General features: G+C 36.9%; 2 protein-coding genes across 2 annotated transcripts; one reads left to right on the forward strand and one right to left on the reverse strand.

The window, feature by feature from the left end:
- Window positions 1–166: 166 nt before the first annotated feature.
- Window positions 167–4,579, reverse strand: LOC101216685 (alpha-glucosidase). Its single transcript, XM_011662028.2, has 5 exons — window positions 4,180–4,579; window positions 2,905–3,614; window positions 2,090–2,320; window positions 1,310–1,956; window positions 167–1,175 (listed from the first exon to the last, which is right to left on the reverse strand). The coding sequence occupies exons 1-5, from the start codon at window positions 4,464–4,466 to the stop codon at window positions 288–290; spliced, it is 2,763 nt and encodes a 920-aa protein (XP_011660330.1). The 5' UTR covers window positions 4,467–4,579; the 3' UTR covers window positions 167–287.
- Window positions 4,580–9,469: 4,890 nt separating this feature from the next.
- Window positions 9,470–11,745, forward strand: LOC116402952 (CASP-like protein 1B2). Its single transcript, XM_031883526.1, is given in 4 exon segments — window positions 9,470–9,878; window positions 10,986–11,109; window positions 11,211–11,268; window positions 11,271–11,745. Coding segments are annotated over 4 exon segments (624 nt in total). The 5' UTR covers window positions 9,470–9,615; the 3' UTR covers window positions 11,450–11,745.
- The last annotated feature ends 9,240 nt before the right edge of the window (window positions 11,746–20,985 follow it).

Here is a 20,985-nt window from a genome sequence, read left to right on the forward strand (position 1 = left end):
ACTAAGAGGAAATCAGCCCCAAATAAAGAGACAAATGATATTTCACTAGCTTTTCATTTTCCAGAATAACCCATGACAGTAAAATATATTGTTTTTTCTTTTAATAATAAGAGTTAAAAAGGCAATAGAAGTAGTTATTGATACTAAGCTTTTTGAGGCAATGCGATTAAGTAAAAAAAGGATTATACTTTTATTCGAGAAAACGTACAATTAGTATTACATGTGAAATCTAGATGAACAATTATTATTTTTATTTAAGAAAACATAACTATTGCACGTTGGGACATTCAATTTATTGGTGTCATCTCCAATATGAATTCCTCCCAAATAGGAATGGATAGCCCTGAGATCTCAACATTCATAAACTTGGCAAAATATTGATAGGTTTTTCTAATGCTTGAATTGCCATTCAAGTTCAATCCCTTGCTTATATTTAAACCCAGGTCAACCATTTTCTTAGGCCTTTTGAAGCCTACAAAGGTCACCTTGTCAATAATCAGTTTTTGGCTCAAGGCAAATCCCCCATTTATAACCTGAGATTTCACTACTAACTTACTCCCAACTGTTTCACTATAAAATCTTACCATACTCCAATTACCTCCTTCTCTTCCCATTTCCACCACTTCTCCATCATCCAAGAAAACCTCTCCAAAGCTGCTTTGACCATTGCTGATGACGACCAAAAGCTTGTATGGGGTCTCTTGGGCTGCTCGCGTTGTCATCGCCTCTCCGTGTAATGCCAGAATGTTTCCTTCCCTGACGTGCACGTTTATGTGATCAGCAGGTGCATCAAGATTGATTTGTTGCCCGGAATTTACAGCTACGAATTCTGAATAGTTAAAGAGGCTAAACCAGTTTCCTGCGGGGAAATATGCATCAACAGAAAAAGCTCCCTCCTTTAGAACTGGAGAAACCAATACACCTCCTCCAAGTAGGAACTGAGAGTCGATTTCGTGGGTCTTGATATCCTGAGGGAATGAGAAGAAGAGAGGACGAGCGATCGGTGTCCCCTTTTTGTGTGCCTCATACATCAAAGTGTAGAAATAAGGAAGTAGCTGATAGCGAAGCGCAAGCACCTTCCTGGCTGATGCAGCAACTGAATCCCAAAGATAAAGCTCTTGACGAATGGATCCTTTATCAGAATGATCTCTGGCAAATGGGTAAAATGCACCTAACTGCAAAAGTTGAACAAGTTTTTATTTTAGTTAGTTGTAATCTTTCCTACCAAATAGAAAAACTTTAGTGTTTTGGTAAACAATGTCTTCCAACACATCATCTTGAATAATAAAATGGCAAGATAAACTTGCACCTGAATCCAACGTCGGCAAAGCTCTTCTGTCGTATCTCCGGAAAATCCACATATGTCAGAACCAACCATAGGAATTCCGAAGAGTCCAAAGTTCAAAATGGATGGAATCGTGTATCCCAAATCATTCCACGTCGCACCATTATCTCCGGTCCAATGTGCTGTGTACTTCCCAGAGCCTACAAAAGTTGATCTTGACAGCACAAATGGTCTCTGGCCTGTTACTTTTACTAATGAGGCATGAGTAGCCCTTGACTCTAAGAACCCGTATAGGTTATGAGTATTATACTCTGTCAAGTTACCAAAATGAAGAATTGACGCTGGCACAGTCTTATTATTAAGGGGACGTTGAACTCTAGCATTGTTAATCATGTAAGGAGGGTTATCAAGGTTAGAAAGTGGGCTGGTTGAAGAAGTTATAAAATTTGATATCTCATTCATATCGATCCAAAGACCGTCAAATGGAACAATATCTCGAAAAATTTGGATCTCACGACCCCAAAAAGTCTCACTGTCTGGATGAAAAAAATCAGGAAAGTAAACAGGTCCAGGCCAAACATCACCCAAGTATGGAACCCCGTTGTATTTCATAAAGATATCAGCTTTTGTTCCTCGAATGTATGGTCCATATGTATTATTTGTACTAATACCTGCATATAATTAACAGTAAAGACATGAGCTTGCATTGCGTGTGGGCTGAAAAAAAAAGGAAGAAAGGAAGAGAAGAAGTATTTCCATCATTTTCCATACATGAAAAAAGAATTGCATTGCTAAATAACATACCAGGATCCAAGATGAGTACATATTTTTGTCCATTTTTGTGAAGATTATCAACAAATATCTTCATCTTCTGCGATGGAAAATTGATGGGATCAAAAGTAAAGTCTTTATACCCATCCATGTAATCAATGTCTGTCCACATAGCTTCAAGAGGTATACTGGCTTTGGCATAACGAGCAACTACACTTTCAATGTCAGAAACATTCTTGTAGCCGTAACGACATTGATGAAAACCTTCACACAAGAACATTTAGTTTACTGTTTATTATTTGTGGCATAGAATGATTAGAAAACAGAAATGAATAGCTCAAACTGAAAGATAAATTAGAGTCTAAAAGAATGCATGTGTTTTCCTAATAAAGTGACTCGAGTACAAACATGAGCAGAATTCAACTAGTTAAGGCATCTTCCCTGGACTATGAGGTCAAATTTGGATCTCTCTACTCCCACATGCTGTTGAATTCCAAAAAAAAATAAAGTGATTTTGACAAGCAATTAGCTAGAAGTAATTCGCCCGGGTATGAATTCACTTTAAGTAGCAATATTGAAAACTATCTTTCTTATCTATTTCAAATGGGAAAAATCGATTAAAGAACAGCAAGTCAAATGAAGAAATATTAGTTTCTATTCAAATTTTGTCTGTACAAAACCCACAGGATCAACTCGTAACCCGATGTTGCAAAAACTTGAGGAAAGAACGAGTGGACAAAACACGAATCCATGAAATCTTCTGTTCTACATAAATTGAACTTTCCGATTTGATGCACAAATTCAAAACTAACTGCCAATGTACATGGAATCTCAAAAGAAATACTAACCAAACGACCAATAAGGCACAGGTGCAGGCCGCCCAATAAGCTCAGTATACTGATCTACAACCGAAATTGGTGACGGACCCGCAAAGAAGTATAAATCAATGATTCCACCAATAACCTTGTATGTAATCCTATCGCCAGAGTACATAATATCCATGCCATTACTATTGAGCAACAAAACTCCATGCGTCGTCCCTGCCGCAACTTTACCATCTTGAGACGGCGACCGGAGATCAATGTAGAAAGGATGTGCACCATAGAGGTTCACATCGAGATTCACACTACCAATATCGGCGTTCCAAAGAGTTAGAGTTTTGTTTTTATCCGGGACGAGCTTGAACGACTTCCGGGTTTGCTCGCCAATGCCAAAGATAGAGGATCTGTCCTTGGGAAGCGAAGAGGATAGTTGAATGTATTGATCCTTGAAGACAAGAAAAGTCTCGGAATCGGAGAAAGCAGGGGATGTGTCAAAGAGGACATCACCGGATGATCGTCGGAGCACGGAAAATCCGAAGGGTGCAGTGTCATGGAGGGTGAAAATGAGATCGGAAGCTGGATGGGAGATGAAAGAAGCTTTCGGGGAGGCGACATGGTTTTCCGGCAGTGAACGGATAAGGGAGCTCGATGGACGGGGAAGAATATGGTGTGGAACCTCCCACCGTTCACGAGTTGAGTCCGTTATTCGTACTCTCAACCGGTCTTTGCTTTCAAAACTGCATACCATATATCATATTATAAATATAGAAAAATTTACATGCATTTTTATTAATATTTGCAACATGTCTATTATAACATACTTTTTTTTTTAAAAGATTTGTTATATTTATAAATTTTTTAACATGTTACTATATATATATATCTAATTGCTTGCCACTGTTCTATTAAAAGAATCCTTCTTAACACCCATACAAAATTTGCTCAATTTAACTATGAACTTTTTGAAAACAGATGCTTTAGAAAATTTGATTTGGTTTAGAAGGCATTTATTCCCAACTCATTCCAATTTCTAAGTACACCGAGCAAAAGCATTTCTCTAATTTCGTTCTCTCTCCAGCAAAAAAAACCAATTTCAAATACACGAAAGTATAATGTTTTCTAGTAACAAAAATGCTTAAAATATATAGAAATATAAGGAGTATTATACTAATAGATATTGCCCCATATTTATAAATATTTTGGTTTTCTGAAAATTGGAATAAACCCAAAATAAAATAAAACAGATTAAGCATTAACCAAAACATTAGAAAAAGAGAAGAAGAGAAGAAGAAAGAAATTTACGTGGCTTGGAGGGTAAGTGTGGGAAGATCAGGTCCATAGACTTGGGAGGTACCGATGAGGTCAAGATCGGCGGTCAATGTCTTTCCGGCAGGATCGACGTGGCTGGATCTGATTCGGTACCCAAGTCCGACGGCTGGTAGAGAAGCAGCGGGCAGAGGGAGGAAGGAAGTGAAAAGAAAGAGTATTAGTATTGGGAGAGAGTGAGGAAATGGCGTTCTTATGACTTTGGACGAACCACTCGCCATTGTTTTTTGTGGCAGTGGGAAGTGTGTGTGAGTGAGGTCCATCGGATTCCACCGACCTTCTCTCTCTCTCCTCTTATCTTCTTAATTCCTAAATTTCACTATCCATCCATGGTGTTCACCTCTCACCTCTCACCTCACCATTTATTTACTTTGGATTGGGAAACGTGGTATCTTTCTTTTTATTTTAGCCAACCCCAATCGTGGCTCCAAAACATATAATAATTCTTTTGGAAAAACACACCCGTTTTGTTATCGACTTTTGTGAATGTAATAATTTAAGCATCCTTTCCTAATTATTTTTTTCATTATTTCAAAATTAAAATTATTTCTTTTACGTCTTATAATAATTTGCTATCTTACTTACAAAATTTAGGATTTAACTGTTATTTAAAGCTATTTTTTCTTTGTCTTCAAATTTTAACTTAGTTTCTTAAAGTGTTGCTATAATGTAAATAACAAATAAATATAAAGTTGTAGCTTATCTTTTTAATTTAATTTTAAACAATTATTATTATTAAATAAAAGATGTAATGATTTAATTTTTGTACTTTTCAATTTGTAATAATTTCTTGCGGGTAAATTTTATAGTTTTACAATTTGTAAAGTTCACGTAAATTGAGTGTAAATTTTATTATGTAATGATTACGTATTATTATGATTTATATATCAATTTGTTCTCTTTCATTAGTTTATTAATGTTATCAATCTACATGTATAAGCAAATTCATTAAATCATACTAAAATTTTTAATGATAATTTGTAGTTTCATCATTAGTTTGAGAAATAATATGGTAATTTATGATTAGTCAAAAAATTTCATCCATTGCAGCCTTGACAGGGTTGAGATTTTGATGTTTTACAAAGTACTTTTAGAAACATCAAATAACAGAAAAAAAAAAATAACATTATATATGAGATTGAAAGGAGTAGATGGCTGATAACAAAAGGAAAATAGAGACTTTAACCGTGTTTTGGATGTAGACTATCAAAAGATTATAATAACTCATCTTAGGTATGGACAATATTATTTCAAAACTTTCGTTTGCTACAATTTTTACTATTTTACATTTATGATCATTTTTTTGAAAGATTGTATAGGATAACATTTGAGAATATGATATATTAATTATAGCATTCTGTTTTAGAATTTTGCAATTATGGCAAAATTTTCACTTCTCTATCTTAAATTTGTTATTATTCATAAATTATTATTCAATAACTTATTTTTCTTCCTCTTTTTAATTTCCTACTCATTATTTATTTATTTTTCCACTTTTTAAGGCCTTGATCATTTGTTTATGCTTATACTAGAAAAATTATTTATTTTTTGTGTTTAAAATATCAATAGTATGATAATTTCAATATCAAATATAATATAATAGTTGTTGATCGCAGTAATTTAACTTCATTTGTGATTTTTTTTTTACTTTCTTCGAGGTGTATTTTGAGTTGAATCTGATTTCAAATAATTTTGTTTTATTTTTTTACATTAATTTTTTGGTTTTACTTTGTCCCAGTTTCGTATATTAGTGTTGCGATATACTTATATTATATGTATTAATTGGTTAATATACTTACTACGTGATTTTCGGTTTTTCAAATTTTATGTAGTTCATTAGAGTATTACCTATCAAATGACCCCGTCAGGCAAACGCTTTTGTTGATGTTGTCGGGTTGCGTGTCGGTTTAGCTTATCACGATGCAACATTGTCGCCACTCTTCTCGAAGTGATGTTTTGTGTCGATTGGGATAGACACGTTCGACACATTTTGTGAATTTTGCTGAAGCATGTGTGCGTTAGGCAAACCCCTACTTGTAGTGAGCCTTACCACCATATGTAAAGTACATCTTCATCTTCTCTGGCCAGTCTATGAAATGAAAGCTTGTAGTCTAAGTGAAGAAGATCTCATCCCCATCTCCCTCTAACTTGTAATGTCTTTTCTTTTAATTCTCTCCATTTTGTATTTTTGTTACATTGTATGTGTTCATATTTATAGTGGCTGATTGCCTTTATTCTTTAATCAACGTATACTTATACCCTTTTCAATCCATTCATTTCTTTATTGTTCATTTGTCTTTATGTTATTCGTAGTTTATATTTATGATTCATGCTTGATAAGAAGTTTTACTCATAATGCATATCTTGTTAGACGAGCTATTTTCATCACTTGGACAGTGTATGTCGCCAATTTTCTGAGAGGGTAAGTAGCAAGGATGTGGTTAACACACGTAAGAAAGAGTTTTCTCTTCCTTGTAAGATGACTTCCTTCATTTTTATCTCGAAAGGAGAGCAAGTGTAGACATCAGACGTCGAGAAACTATTGTCCACACGTGAAGCACTATAAGTAGTATAAGTAATTACTTCTAGGTATACCTCACTTATCTAGACTTAGTCATTTAGATCCCGAAAGGAGACCAAGTGTGGCGTTTAATGACTTTGAGAGGAGCATGTTTTAATCATAAGATAATTTAGCTAGTTATATCGTATTAAGGTGATCGTATAGCTTATACGTATGGTACCATTAGACATTCCTTCCTTCCCTTCTTTCACGGAAGTTAGTTCGTTCATACCTCTATTTGCACAACCATCTTCATTAAGTCACCTTTACAACATCTCTAGGATACTTAGGTAGTTATGATTCTTTTATATTCTTTTAACTCAATTTTCATAACGCTCAATTGATAAGTAGACCCTAGAACTATGCTTTCATATCAATTTCCTATGTTCGACCCTAGTCGTTCATCCAAAAAACCTATGTTTCGCTTACACTTGGACAAACAATAGAAAAACTTGCATAACGAGGATTTGAAAATAGATGGTGGGGACATTAGGAGCATTTTGTATGCAATGATTCGTATTTAATGACACGTCATGAGAAGTTACACCACAAACCAAACATACAAACTATAGAGAGCCGTACAATTTTGGTCTGGCTAGATAGGTCTGTGCGCCTTAATTCAAGGCAAGTTTTTTAGAATACTGGTCTCAAAGGTGACACGACTTATTTTCACATTAAGTCTCATGACACACAATTCCAATTTCAAAACAATCACATCCAACAACCAATAATACACTTTGGGTGAGAGTTTCGTGTGAAAACAAGCAATTTCATACCTTATTGTTGGTGAGTTTGACGAGCTTCGCCTCCAAATCCACATCCTCCTCCTTCTCGCCGCACTCACACAATTTCCACAACAATTTCAACATTTCTTCTCTTTGTACCCGCACGATCTTTTAACTTGCCGTTGTGATAAAAGCTTTGTCATCGTCAATTTTTTCATAAATCTCCAATAATTTTTTTTTTTTGCAAGATTGTAATAGAAATTTGATGAGAGTTAGGTAAAAAATTTGGTTGAACTCGATTCATTCGGGATAAAATTGTACCGATATAAAATCCAAAATTATCAAAATTTTAAGTTTCTCATTGAAACTTTGTTTGAGATGAACTGAGATTATCAAGTTTTTAGGCTTTCTTAGCACAATTTTTCTAAGGATGAATCAAGATCCATATATAATTTTTTTTTAAGAAGATAAAAAAATTAGTTAAGGTTTGAATTTTTTTTGAAAAGATAAAAAAAAAATTAAGATTTGGAAAGATTTGAAAAATGGTATAAACTCACTCTAATGTCTATGGCTGAGAAAACCCAAAACAATCAATAAATTGGAAAATTTTAATATTTTAGGAAAATCTTTGTGGTCGATTTTGCCTGAGATTGACTAAGAAAAACTGTTTTACGAGTTTTAAAAATGTGCTACTTTTGAAAACGAAAACCAAAAGTGTTATACTTTTACCCAATTTTCTGTGAATAGGTCGTGCACAAGATTTAGGGTTAGGGTAATTTTTATTAGAGTTTGTTTAAAGATCTAATATAGTAAATTTGGGCCATGTATACCGTTTATAATGGATATAAACTTTGTTATGGATTTGACGGGTTGTTGAAAAGTATGTTACGACTATATATATATATATATTCAAGCATATATATGCAACATTTGTTAATTCTTTTATGAAACGTTTGAGTTGAGTCAAGAAACTTATATAGTTCAATTAATATGTGTAGTTTAGCTGGATTGATGGAAAGCTTAAAAGGCTTTACTTATGTATTGTTTGGGTTTGTCATATTCAATACTGTTGTAGGACTTTAAAATAGGTGTAATTATATAGATGTTTCAAATTATACAATTAAAAAGAAAGGAAAAAACATGCAAAATGAGTCAAGTATAACCTAAAGTTGCCCATTTTGAGTGCCAAGAAGAACTTCCATTTGATAGGTAAACTTCCATTTGATAGGTAATAATAGCCAATGTTTAAATATTTTACTTATGACATTGAATTAATTACACAAATACTTGACTATGAAAAACGTCAAGCAATATGCCATCTAGAATTGAATGAAATAATTATAAAATATATTATTCCCATAATAGTAAGATACAAAGCCTTTTTATATAGGAGATAGGCTCATTACATAACTAAAGAAAGAATAATAAAGAGAATAAAATAAAATAAAATCATAGATAATTTTACAACCAAATCTTATTTAAAATCAACCACATATCTTCAAAATTCAAGGATTAAAAGAAGTGCATTTTGATAACTTAGCACTTATTTCTCAAACACCCAGAGAATATGGGAAAAAAATAGAGAATAAAAACAACTTATTAATTAAAATATTGATTAACTTGTAGTCAATTGTAATAATAAAAACCGCGCTAATTAAATTATAAACTAACTAACTATAATCCATTATTATTTATCATAATTATTATTTTGTAATTAAGTTTTCTGAGTTGAAAATAAACTTTGATTTTAGTAAATTTCATTAAGGTGAAAATATTAAGCTGAAAACTAACATTCCTATAAGCATTGAGGAGGGGGGGGAAAAGGTGTTAGTTAGGTGTGATGTGGTGAGGAAATATAAGGCAAAGTAGATACACTAGTTGGACTAAATAACCCATTAATCTCTCTCATGTAGTTTTAAAATATTTCCTATTTCCAAACCACCAAAAATCATCAATATATGATAGTCATACCACCCAAAGAAATAACTGCCATTAATTTCTTCCAAAACTCAACATAAACTTCAATTAGTTATATAAATACCCAAAATCAAACCCTTAAATTTATAGCATAAAAACTAGTAAGAAACAAACCCTAGACATTGGAATTTAGCAATTCCATTATTATCGATGGCTTCTTTACAGTCTGGAGCAGCAGCAGAAGCAGCCACAGCGAAAGCAAATGATGGTGGTGAGTACAATCATCTTGTAATGGGAAAGAAGAGGAATTGGGGGTTTGTTTTGTTGAGATTAGTGGCTTCATTTGCCACTGCCTCAGCAACCCTTGTTATGGCTCTTAATAAAGAGACTAAATCTATTGTCGTTGCCACTATTGGGACTGATCCTCTTACTGCCAATCTATCTGCTCATTTCTATCACACTCCTGCCTTTATGTAAGCTTCTTAATCTTGTAATCTTACGGTCTCTTTTGATAACTTGTGTGTCTTTTTGTAGATTAAGTTTATATGAACACCCTTTCTACCTTTACTTTTCTTTTCTTTTCTTTCTTTTTCTATTGATATTCTTAAAAACCAAATCAAGTTTTAAAAATTTATCAAAAATATAAGTTACGTTTAATTTTGAAAAGAAGAATTGTAAAAAAAATAGCAAATTTGACCAAACATTTACAAGTTATACAAAATTTTAAGTTTTATTAATAACAAACATTTGATAGACACTCATATAATAATAAGTCTATCAATTTCTATCCTTCGTAAAATAAATCTTTTTTCTATAATTTATAAATATTTTAATTTATTTTGTTATTTTTAAAAATACCTTTTCATTTATTTCTTCTAAATTTCTGTCCAATTTGCATTTTTCTTTATTTTTTTGTGTGTGCGCGCGTAAGTTTCTTCTTATTAATTAATCGTGTAGGACTTTTGTTTGATAACTTTTGTGCTATATAATTTTTGTATTGCAAGTTTTTTCTATTCAATTTCTATTTTATAAATCAAGTTAAACATTGGTTTTAGATGCTTTTTTAATTAAGAGCACAACTAAGATTTGTATTAAATATGGAAAAAAATAATAGTTAAGCATAAATGCAAAAACAACAAAAAAAACAAAACAAAACAAAATGGGTCCTCGAACTACAATTCACATAAAGCTTGGCAGCTTACCCAGAGCTATATATATATATCCTATATATATTTGAAATTAACCTTACAAAATTGTAAAGGGACTTACAATTGATTTTTCAACTATTCAGTTGATATATGTTTTTAGTGTAATGAATGACTCGAAATCTATCACCCCACATGGTTTATGTACTTACTTTTATCTTCTCTTGATACGATTCTAAAATTATTTTCGAAACTAAATATAATTATAAATCAAAATCAGCTTTAAAGTTTGGAACCAAATACGAATATGACTAAAGGCACAATCTAAAAATGTATTGGGCAGAATTAAATTTGTTCCTCTCCAACAGAATCACACATGCAAGCTCTCCAAATAATAATATATAATGTAAATTAGCAATATGTATTTGTTGCAAGATTCTTTGTCATAGCAAATGGAATGGCCACTCTACACAACTGGATGATGATAGCCCTACACATCTTTGGACCCAAATTTCATTCCAATGGCTTCCGTCTTCCAATTATTTCCATTCTAGACATGGTAAAAAAACACAACCTTCATACCTTAATCCCATCTCAATTTCAAAATTTCAACATCAATAACATTTTACTTGATCCATCGATTGATCCAAATGGCCGCAGACGACCGTGGCTCTTGCATCGGCAGGAGACGGTGCAGCGACTTTCATGGCAGCGCTTGGAAGAACGGAAACAAGCATGCAAGATGGAACAAGATTTGCGACAAATTCTCTACCTACTGTGACCATGGCGCCGGTGCGCTCATTGCCTCCTTTGTTGGTCTCTGTCTTCTTCTTATCATCTCCGCCATCTCCATTATTAAGCCGCTACATAAATCGAACAGACCATTCGCGTCCCCATAGCTGACTTGCTTTCATACACATCATTTTATTTCATCCACTGTGTTTGGTTGGTTTAGTTTTATATCCTTTGCTTGTAACTCCCGTGTTGATCAAGAAAATTGATGCCATCATAAAAGTTTTTGTTTTTGTTTTGTTTTTGTTTTATAAGAGTATTCTATATTTGAAATTCGGTTAAAATGTAGTATGGCCATCATTTTAAATTCGTACAACATTTTATTGATGTCAACAACTATATGAACAAGTTATGTTATTACTTTTCCATAATGAAACTCAGTTAAGTTGTTTGTTTTATGTTATGATTGGTTACATTCTCCACACGTACAAACTATTGTATTTAAGAGAGGATTTATCGTGTTGAAAGTAATAAGATGAATTTCCATTATTACTCTCAATTAACGTGATATGGTATCAGAGACCTAACTTCAATTTTCTGCCCATTCCACCATTTTTCATATCTTCTTGATCATGACTATGGTCCCAATAAACCCTAATTATGAATCTCCATATCCATCATTCATATGGCTCAACCATGGTTCTTGTGTTACACAACCTTTAGTATGAGCAAGCAATTATGGTTTATGGAGCATACCTATGAAAATCACACTTTTAGCAAGAATGAAGAAGAGGGGTTTCATGTTGGAATAATCATATAAAACCAAGTGGCAAAGAGAAGAATTTGTCAGCGGCGTGAAAATGCAACTACAATATCATCACTTCTTGATCTTCGAATTCAATTTCGAAAGGAATTACGACAAGTATTGAAATTTGTATGGGATGAACTCAAGAATATCACTTTACATTGAGCAATGGTCCACACATTCATTACCTTCATAAAGGATTGGTAACCGTGATGAACACGCCAACCAAAATGTGAAGGTGAAGGCGCTGAAGCATAAGATATATGGGTCAGTGTTCCTCACCCTACAAGCAGCGAGTGCATATGAACACAAGATTTCATAGTAACCAAACTCCTCGCACATGTAAGTTCGTTTGTGTAAATTGACATAAGGGTTTAGATAACCATCTACAATCTCCAACTCATGGTGGTCAATTGGCGCATACATACCTTCTGGACTTCAAATTAACTAGCTTACGTAGGGACTTCGAGTGGTAAGAAAATATTGAATTTCGTCTTGACATTATTTTCCTACTTTTGGAGAACCATTATTGGTGCATAGCTCAAATGTGGTACAAGAAAACGGTGATTCATATGCCCGCGCATCCTTTTAAAATTGCATTGATACACATCGCAGTATTAGTAGTCATCTAATTGTATCGCATGCCACCCTGGTATACATGGGCTCACCTCAACAACCCTACATTTGTCAGATACCTTTTAACTTCCTTGTACAGTGCCAACTTGTTCCAATAATATTGAAACACCAACGCACAACATGATTTGGCAACTAACATGAAATTCGCACACACGTTATCATTGTTGAATTTCGTCATCAGGTTCAAGCTTAAATGAGATGGATACACAGTGCGTGAAAATTATCCGGGAAGACTAACGTGATGGATTTGACAATACTTTTGTGGTGGTTCAGATATAAACATTAGCCCATTTACAATGCTAATGGTTGTTCATAACCTTCTCGTGAACCATGACCATGATTCATCATTTTCTTTATCATCACTCAACGGCCAAAAGCCACTGGATATACTTGCTTATTAGCGTTAATGGACATTGCTACGAGCATAATATCCTTATACTTTCCTTTGCAATGTGCCTTATGTAGTTTTAAAAAACCTCTAATATATACCTCAAGTGCCATATACACATATTTAAAATGATCATCGGGCTCCCATCTTCAAATCGATATATGATCAATGTCTAACAATTCAATATTGGTTCCAAGAAGAGCACTAACATTCGAATCAGACACATCTAACGTCTCAACGACGTAATTCGATGAGTCATCCATTCCCAATTCATTCTCATTGTCATTGAAATCATCGTCTGAAGACTACGAGCAACTCATCAACCCTAGCATTATATGCAATCCCTTTCAATTCAAAGTCACTGTTCTTGCTTTTATATTGCATGTGTCGTGACTATATGTGAGACCCATGTCTTAAAAGAAGGGGGCAAAACTTGGTCTTGCTTGCTTAAGAGGAAAGATAGTATGCTTTTGTGCAAGGATTTTGGGTAGTCATATGAAATCCCGAGCAAGATCGAAGATAAAAATGTGATCTTAGAGTCATCTTGGTGCTTGATTGGCCAAGATGAAGGACATAAAGCTTAGGAAGTTAATAACTTGGAGAATTGCGGGGTCTTGTTCGATCGAGATTTGAAGAAAAGAGAGAAATGTAAAAAGCTTTCAAGCAATCTTGGGGTTGTGTTTGGCCGAGACTAGAGGCAAATGAAGTAGGCATTTTGATGCTAGAAAGGTTAGGTGTTTTGGTGTAACAAGATAAGAGAGGGTTGATGAAGATAAGGTTAGCATTTAAAAGGAATGTCTAGTCTTAAGTTGATAGCTGGCTACATGTTGAGCTTAAGTTGATTCCATGACCTAATGAGTTATAAGCTGATATGTGTAAAGTGTAAGTGGGACGTGACAAACTAAGAGAGGCTTAAGTAGTGACTAATCATATTAAAGGATTAGTATAAATAAGATCAAAGGGATTGAAGAAAGTGTTATTTTGTTAAGTTGTCGAGGAAGTACTAAGAGTTGAGCTAGTTGTTGAGGAAACTAGGCGAGAAGAGGAAGTGAACTAGGTGCCCTGACAGGAAGGAAACTAAGTATTTTGTGAATGACTTTCATAAAGAAAAGATGTGTTTTGAAAGTGTTCTTTCTGAGTCGGTAGTTATGCATAACACATTCTGTATATCTATATATTGTTGTGCTGATATTGATGTTGTTATTTGAAAAGAGAAAAGTACTATTGATTTCTATATGATGATTTGATGCTTGTGTGAGAGTAAACCATTAGCCTTATTCCTATCAATGAGCTACTATTATGTGGTATGCAAGTAATGTGTAAAGGCATTGTGTGGACGACCATAGCAATGAGAAATGGACCAAGAAAATTTCAGGATGCTATTGATAAAAAAGACATCACAGTAGTCTAAACATAAGATGTCGGTGAGAGTGGATCCTAGGTTTTGGAGTAAGGAATGACTCATGTTCTTGGTGGAAAGGAATAAGAGGAGGCTAATGTGTGATTTATGCAATTTATGAAATGAGTCGTTGTGAGCCTGTTTATGAAAATGAAAATGAATTTATGTGATTGCAGCATTCCCAGATTCCCCAAAGGATTTCTAAACTCTTAGCCACTAAGTATTTGACTTATGTGTTAAATTTTCCTTCCCCAGGTTCAAGATGTTGAGGATAAGTAAAGAAAGGTAAGGTCAATTGCTACGCGTTGATGCGAGCAAGCTATGCATTGAGTTGAAGAAGTTGTGTCAGGCTTAAAGGCCTAAAGTTGTGCCAAGCGAGCAAGCTAGTGGTTTTTTCTTCCAACGAAGCCAAAGTCAAAGCTTTATTAAATACCAAATCTGTCTTAATGTCTTTATTAAATCACATAAGTCAAAAGTCTTTACAATATTTATTATTTAAACCCAGTACCAAACCTATTGCTTCAAGATACTTAGAATTTCTATTAAAAGAATACCAATACCAAACATGTTTCTCTTCCAATATGTTGGGTTCACAAATGAAATTTCTACTGAGAAACATTTCAGGATAAACAGTTCAAAGAACAATCAATAAAAATTAGCATTGTCAGTTTCCTACTCAAATTCTTTAGCCTCAAATTCCTCAACATTGTCAGCATCATCATGTTCTGCATCTATGTTTTTGTTATCATAGCAATAGATGCAATTTGTGGTCTTCCAAAACATCACAAATTCACAGCTACAACCTATAAGTTGAATATCAACAGATGAAGGTATGGTATTTAATATAAGAAGAGTCAACCATCTCTAAGATGGCAATACTAGTATTATTGAATACTAAAAAAAAAGTTGCAAATAGTGAATGATTCTTGGCCTCTCTTGATTGGATCAATATGTTTTTCTCAACAAACCATATGTGTTCATAGGTCTCTGAGTAGAGGAATGAGTTCCACAAAACCATAAATTAACACTTACACATTTGAAGATAATAGAAAGTGACAACACTGCCTCCTTCCACCTGCTTTCATGGCTGCTTGATTGTCATTGCTTTGCTGCAATAAAAGCTATAAGAAAACAAACAACCAAAGCATTCAGATTAATACTGGCCTGTAGAATTGATCTTGATCCTGTTCAAGTTAGGTGTTACGAAATCCAGTTTCCAAGCAAAGCAACCCAACCAGAAACAAACACTACAATTATCAAGAATAAATGACTTTGCAGAGGAAATGAAACTTGAGATTAGAACAACAATGTTAACACAATAGTAGTTTGGCTCCAAATATTATAGTGAACACATCAAAATTATTTTTCATTGGCAAAATTATAAATACGACAATATTAGAGAATGTTGTCATCACCCTAGAACTTCAAACTCTCAGTTTTACATCACATTCATCAAGCTCCATTCTCGTCCTTGAATTAGTTAAATTAATGACAAAGTGAGAATATAAACCCTTTCTTTTCTTCGTTCTAACGCTTTAAAAGGGTAGTTGAATGAAAGCACAATCAACTAAAGTGCTTCCATCATTGTGCTTGTAGTTAGGTGTGAATTTTCGAGACCTCTGGCACCGTTCTAAGATGGGTCCTCTCTTCGTAGGCTAATGCGTTGGCCCTTTTTGACCCGTTTTGGGGCGAAAACAAAAACTGACTCCCGGGCATATTTTTTCGGCCTTTATGGGCAAAGAACTTTAATGCCGCTCAGAATGAGGCCACCCAGTAGTTAGGTGTGAATTTTTGAGACCTCTGGCACCGTTCTAAGATGGGTCCTCTCTTCGTAGGCTAATGCATTGGCCCTTTTTGACCCGTTTTGGGGCGAAAACAAAAACTGACTCCCGGGCATATTTTTTTCGGCCTTTATGGGCAAAGAACTTTAATGCCGCTCAGAATGAGGCCACCCAGTAGTTAGGTGTGAATTTTCGAGACCTCTGCACGTTCTAAGATGGGTCCTCTCTTCGTAGGCTAATGCGTTGGCCCTTTTTGACCCGTTTTGGAACGAAAACAAAAACTGACTCCCGGGCATATTTTTTTCGGCCTTTATGGGCAAAGAACTTTAATGCCGCTCAGAATGAGGCCACCCAGTAGTTAGGTGTGAATTTTCGAGACCTCTGGCACCGTTCTAAGATGGGTCCTCTCTTCGTAGGCTAATGCGTTGGCCCTTTTTGACCCGTTTTGGGCGAAAACAAAAACGGACTCCCGGGCATATTTTTTTCGGCTTTTATGGGCAAAGAACTTTAATGCCGCTCAGAATGAGGCCACCCAGTAGTTAGGTGTGAATTTTCGAGACCTCTGGCACCGTTCTAAGATGGGTCCTCTCTTCGTAGGTTAATGCGTTGGCCCTTTTTGACCCGTTTTGGAACGAAAACAAAAACTGACTCCGCGGCATATTTTTTTCGGCCTTTATGGGCAAAGAACTTTAATGCCGCTCAGAATGAGGCCACCCAGTAGTTAGGTGTGAATTTTCGAGACCTCTGGCACCGTTCTAAGATGGGTCCTCTCTTCGTAGGCTAATGCGTTGGCCCTTTTTGACCCGTTTTGGGGCGAAAACAAAAACTGACTCCGGGCATATTTTTTTCGGCCTTTATGGGCAAAGAACTTTAATGCCGCTCAGAATGAGGCCACCCAGTAGTTAGGTGTGAATTTTCGAGACCTCTGGCACCGTTCTATGATGGGTCCTCTCTTCGTAGGCTAATGCATTGGCCCGTTTTGGGGCCAAAACAAAAACTGACTCCCGGCATACTTTTTTCGGCCTTTATGGGCAAGAACTTTAATGCCGCTCAGAATGAGGCCACCAGTAGTTAGGTGTGAATTTTCGAGACCTCTGGCACCGTTCTAAGATGGGTCCTCTCTTCGTAGGCTAATGCATTGGCCCTTTTCGACCCGTTTTGGGGCGAAAACAAAAACTGACTCCCGGGCATATTTTTTTCGGCCTTTATGGGCAAAGAACTTTAATGCCGCTCAGAATGAGGCCACCCAGTAGTTAGGTGTGAATTTTCGAGACCTCTGGCACCGTTCTAAGATGGGTCCTCTCTTTCTAGGCTAATGCATTGGCCCTTTTCGACCCGTTTTTGGGCGAAAACAAAAACTGACTCCCGGGCATATCTTTTTCGGCCTTGATGGGCAAAGAACTTTAATGCCGCTCAGAATGAGGCCACCCAGTAGTTAGGTGTGAATTTTCGAGACCTCTGGCACCGTTCTAAGATGGGTCCTCTCTTCGTAGGCTAATGCGTTGGCCTTTTTGACCCGTTTTGGAACGAAAACAAAAACTGACTCCCGGCATATTTTTTTTCGGCTTTATGGGCAAAGAACTTTAATGCCGCTCAGAATGAGGCACCCAGTAGTTAGGTGTGAATTTTCGAGACCTCTGGCACCGTTCTAAGATGGGTCCTCTCTTCGTAGGCTAATGCGTTGGCCCTTTTTGACCCGTTTTGGGGCGAAAACAAAAACTGACTCCCGGGCATATTTTTTTCGGCCTTTATGGGCAAAGAACTTTAATGCGCTCAGAATGAGGCCACCCAATAGTTAGGTGTGAATTTTCGAGACCTCTGGCACCGTTCTAAGATGGGTCTCTTCTTCGTAGGCTAATGCATTGGCCCTTTTCGACCCGTTTTGGGGCGAAAACAAAAACTGACTCCCGGGCATATTTTTTTCGGCCTTTATGGGCAAAGAACTTTAATGGCGCTCAGAATGAGGCCACCCAGTAGTTAGGTGTGAATTTTCGAGACCTCTGGCACCGTTCTAAGATGGGTCCTCTCTTCGTAGGCTAATGCATTGGCCCTTTTCGACCCGTTTTGGGGCGAAAACAAAAACTGACTCCGGGCATATTTTTTTCGGCCTTTATGGGCAAAGAACTTTAATGCCGCTCAGAATGAGGCCACCAGTAGTTAGGTGTGAATTTTCGAGACCTCTGGCACCGTTCTAAGATGGGTCCTCTCTTTGTAGGCTAATGCATTGGCTCCTTTCGACCCGTTTTGGGGCGAAAACAAAACCTGACTCCCGGGCATATTTTTTTCGGCTTAATGGGCAAAGAACTTTAATGCCGCTCAGAATGAGGCACCCAGTAGTTAGGTGTGAATTTTCGAGACCTCTGCACCGTTCTAAGATGGGTCCTCTCTTCGTAGGCTAATGCGTTGGCCCTTTTTGACCCGTTTTGGAACGAAAACAAAAACTGACTCCCGGGCATATTTTTTTCGGCCTTTATGGGCAAAGAACTTTGAATGCCGCTCAGAATGAGGCCACCCAGTAGTTAGGTGTGAATTTTCGGAGACCCTTCTTGGCACCCGTTCTAAGATGGTTTCGTAGGCTAATGCATTGGCCCTTTTTGACCCGTTTTGGGGCGAAAACAAAAACTGACTCCCGGGCATATTTTTTTCGGCCTTTATGGGCAGAGAACTTTAATACCGCTCAAAATGAGGCCACCCAGTAGTTAGGTGTGAATTTTCGAGACCTTTGGCACCGTTCTAAGATGGGTCCTCTCTTCGTAGGCTAATGCATTGGCCCTTTTTGACCCGTTTTGGGGCGAAAACAAAAACTGACTCCCGGGCATATTTTTTTCGGCCTTTATGGGCAGAGAACTTTAATACCGCTCAAAATGAGGCCACCCAGTAGTTAGGTGTGAATTTTCGAGACCTTTGGCACCGTTCTAAGATGGGTCCTCTCTTCGTAGGCTAATGCATTGGCCCTTTTTGACCCGTTTTGGGGCGAAAACAAAAACTGACTCCCGGGCATATTTTTTTCGGCCTTTATGGGCAGAGAACTTTAATACCGCTCAAAATGAGGCCACCCAGTAGTTAGGTGTGAATTTTCGAGACCTTTGGCACCGTTCTAAGATGGGTCCTCTCTTCGTAGGCTAATGCATTGGCCCTTTTTGACCCGTTTTGGGGCGAAAACAAAAACTGACTCCCGGGCATATTTTTTTCGGCCTTTATGGGCAGAGAACTTTAATACCGCTCGAAATGAGGCCACCCAGTAGTTAGGTGTGAATTTTCGAGACCTTTGGCACCGTTCTAAGATGGGTCCTCTCTTCGTAGGCTAATGCATTGGCCCTTTTTGACCCGTTTTGGGGCGAAAACAAAAACTGACTCCCGGGCATATTTTTTTCGGCCTTTATGGGCAGAGAACTTTAATACCGCTCAAAATGAGGCCACCCAGTAGTTAGGTGTGAATTTTCGAGACCTTTGGCACCGTTCTAAGATGGGTCCTCTCTTCGTAGGCTAATGCATTGGCCCTTTTTGACCCGTTTTGGGCGAAAACAAAAACTGACTCCCGGGCATATTTTTTTCGGCCTTTATGGGCAGAGAACTTTAATACCGCTCAAAATGAGGCCACCCAGTAGTTAGGTGTGAATTTTCGAGACCTTTGGCACCGTTCTAAGATGGGTCCTCTCTTCGTAGGCTAATGCATTGGCCCTTTTTGACCCGTTTTGGGGCGAAAACAAAAACTGACTCCCGGGCATATTTTTTTCGGCCTTTATGGGCAGAGAACTTTAATACCGCTCAAAATGAGGCCACCCAGTAGTTAGGTGTGAATTTTCGAGACCTTTGGCACCGTTCTAAGATGGGTCCTCTCTTCGTAGGCTAATGCATTGGCCCTTTTTGGGGCGAAAACAAAAACTGACTCCCGGGCATATTTTTTTCGGCCTTTATGGGCAGAGAACTTTAATACCGCTCAAAATGAGGCCACCCAGTAGTTAGGTGTGAATTTTCGAGACCTTTGGCACCGTTCTAAGATGGGTCCTCTCTTCGTAGGCTAATGCATTGGCCCTTTTTGACCCGTTTTGGGGCGAAAACAAAAACTGACTCCCGGCATATTTTTTTCGGCCTTTATGGGCAGAGAACTTTAATACCGCTCAAAATGAGGCCACCCAGTAGTTAGGTGTGAATTTTCGAGACCTTTGGCACCGTTCTAAGATGGGTCCTCTCTTCGTAGGCTAATGCATTGGCCCTTTTTGACCCGTTTTGGCGAAAACAAAAACTGACTCCCGGGCATATTTTTTTCGGCCTTTATGGGCAGAGAACTTTAATACCGCTCGAAATGAGGCCACCCAGTAGTTAGGTGTGAATTTTCGAGACCTTTGGCACCGTTCTAAGATGGGTCCTCTCTTCGTAGGCTAATGCATTGGCCCTTTTTGACCCGTTTTGGCGAAAACAAAAACTGACTCCCGGGCATATTTTTTTCGGCCTTTATGGGCAGAGAACTTTAATACCGCTCAAAATGAGGCCACCCAGTAGTTAGGTGTGAATTTTCGAGACCTTTGGCACCGTTCTAAGATGGGTCCTCTCTTCGTAGGCTAATGCATTGGCCCTTTTTGACCCGTTTTGGGGCGAAAACAAAAACTGACTCCCGGGCATATTTTTTTCGGCCTTTATGGGCAGAGAACTTTAATACCGCTCAAAATGAGGCCACCCAGTAGTTAGGTGTG

This window comes from Cucumis sativus, chromosome 1, assembly GCF_000004075.3.
Source record: "Cucumis sativus cultivar 9930 chromosome 1, Cucumber_9930_V3, whole genome shotgun sequence".
Taxonomy (NCBI): Eukaryota; Viridiplantae; Streptophyta; class Magnoliopsida; order Cucurbitales; family Cucurbitaceae; genus Cucumis; species Cucumis sativus.

Excerpts from the sequence above, each read along its gene's own strand:
- LOC101216685 (XM_011662028.2), bottom strand. The coding sequence starts at position 4,466 with ATGGACCTCACTCACACACACTTCCCACTGCCACAAAAAACAATGGCG. Across the intron at positions 2,321-2,904 it reads TGTGCCTTATTGGTCGTTTG|GTTTTCATCAATGTCGTTAC; the intron begins GTTAGTATTTCT and ends TCTTGTGTGAAG. Across the intron at positions 1,176-1,309 it reads TTTGCCGACGTTGGATTCAG|TTAGGTGCATTTTACCCATT; the intron begins GTGCAAGTTTAT and ends CAACTTTTGCAG.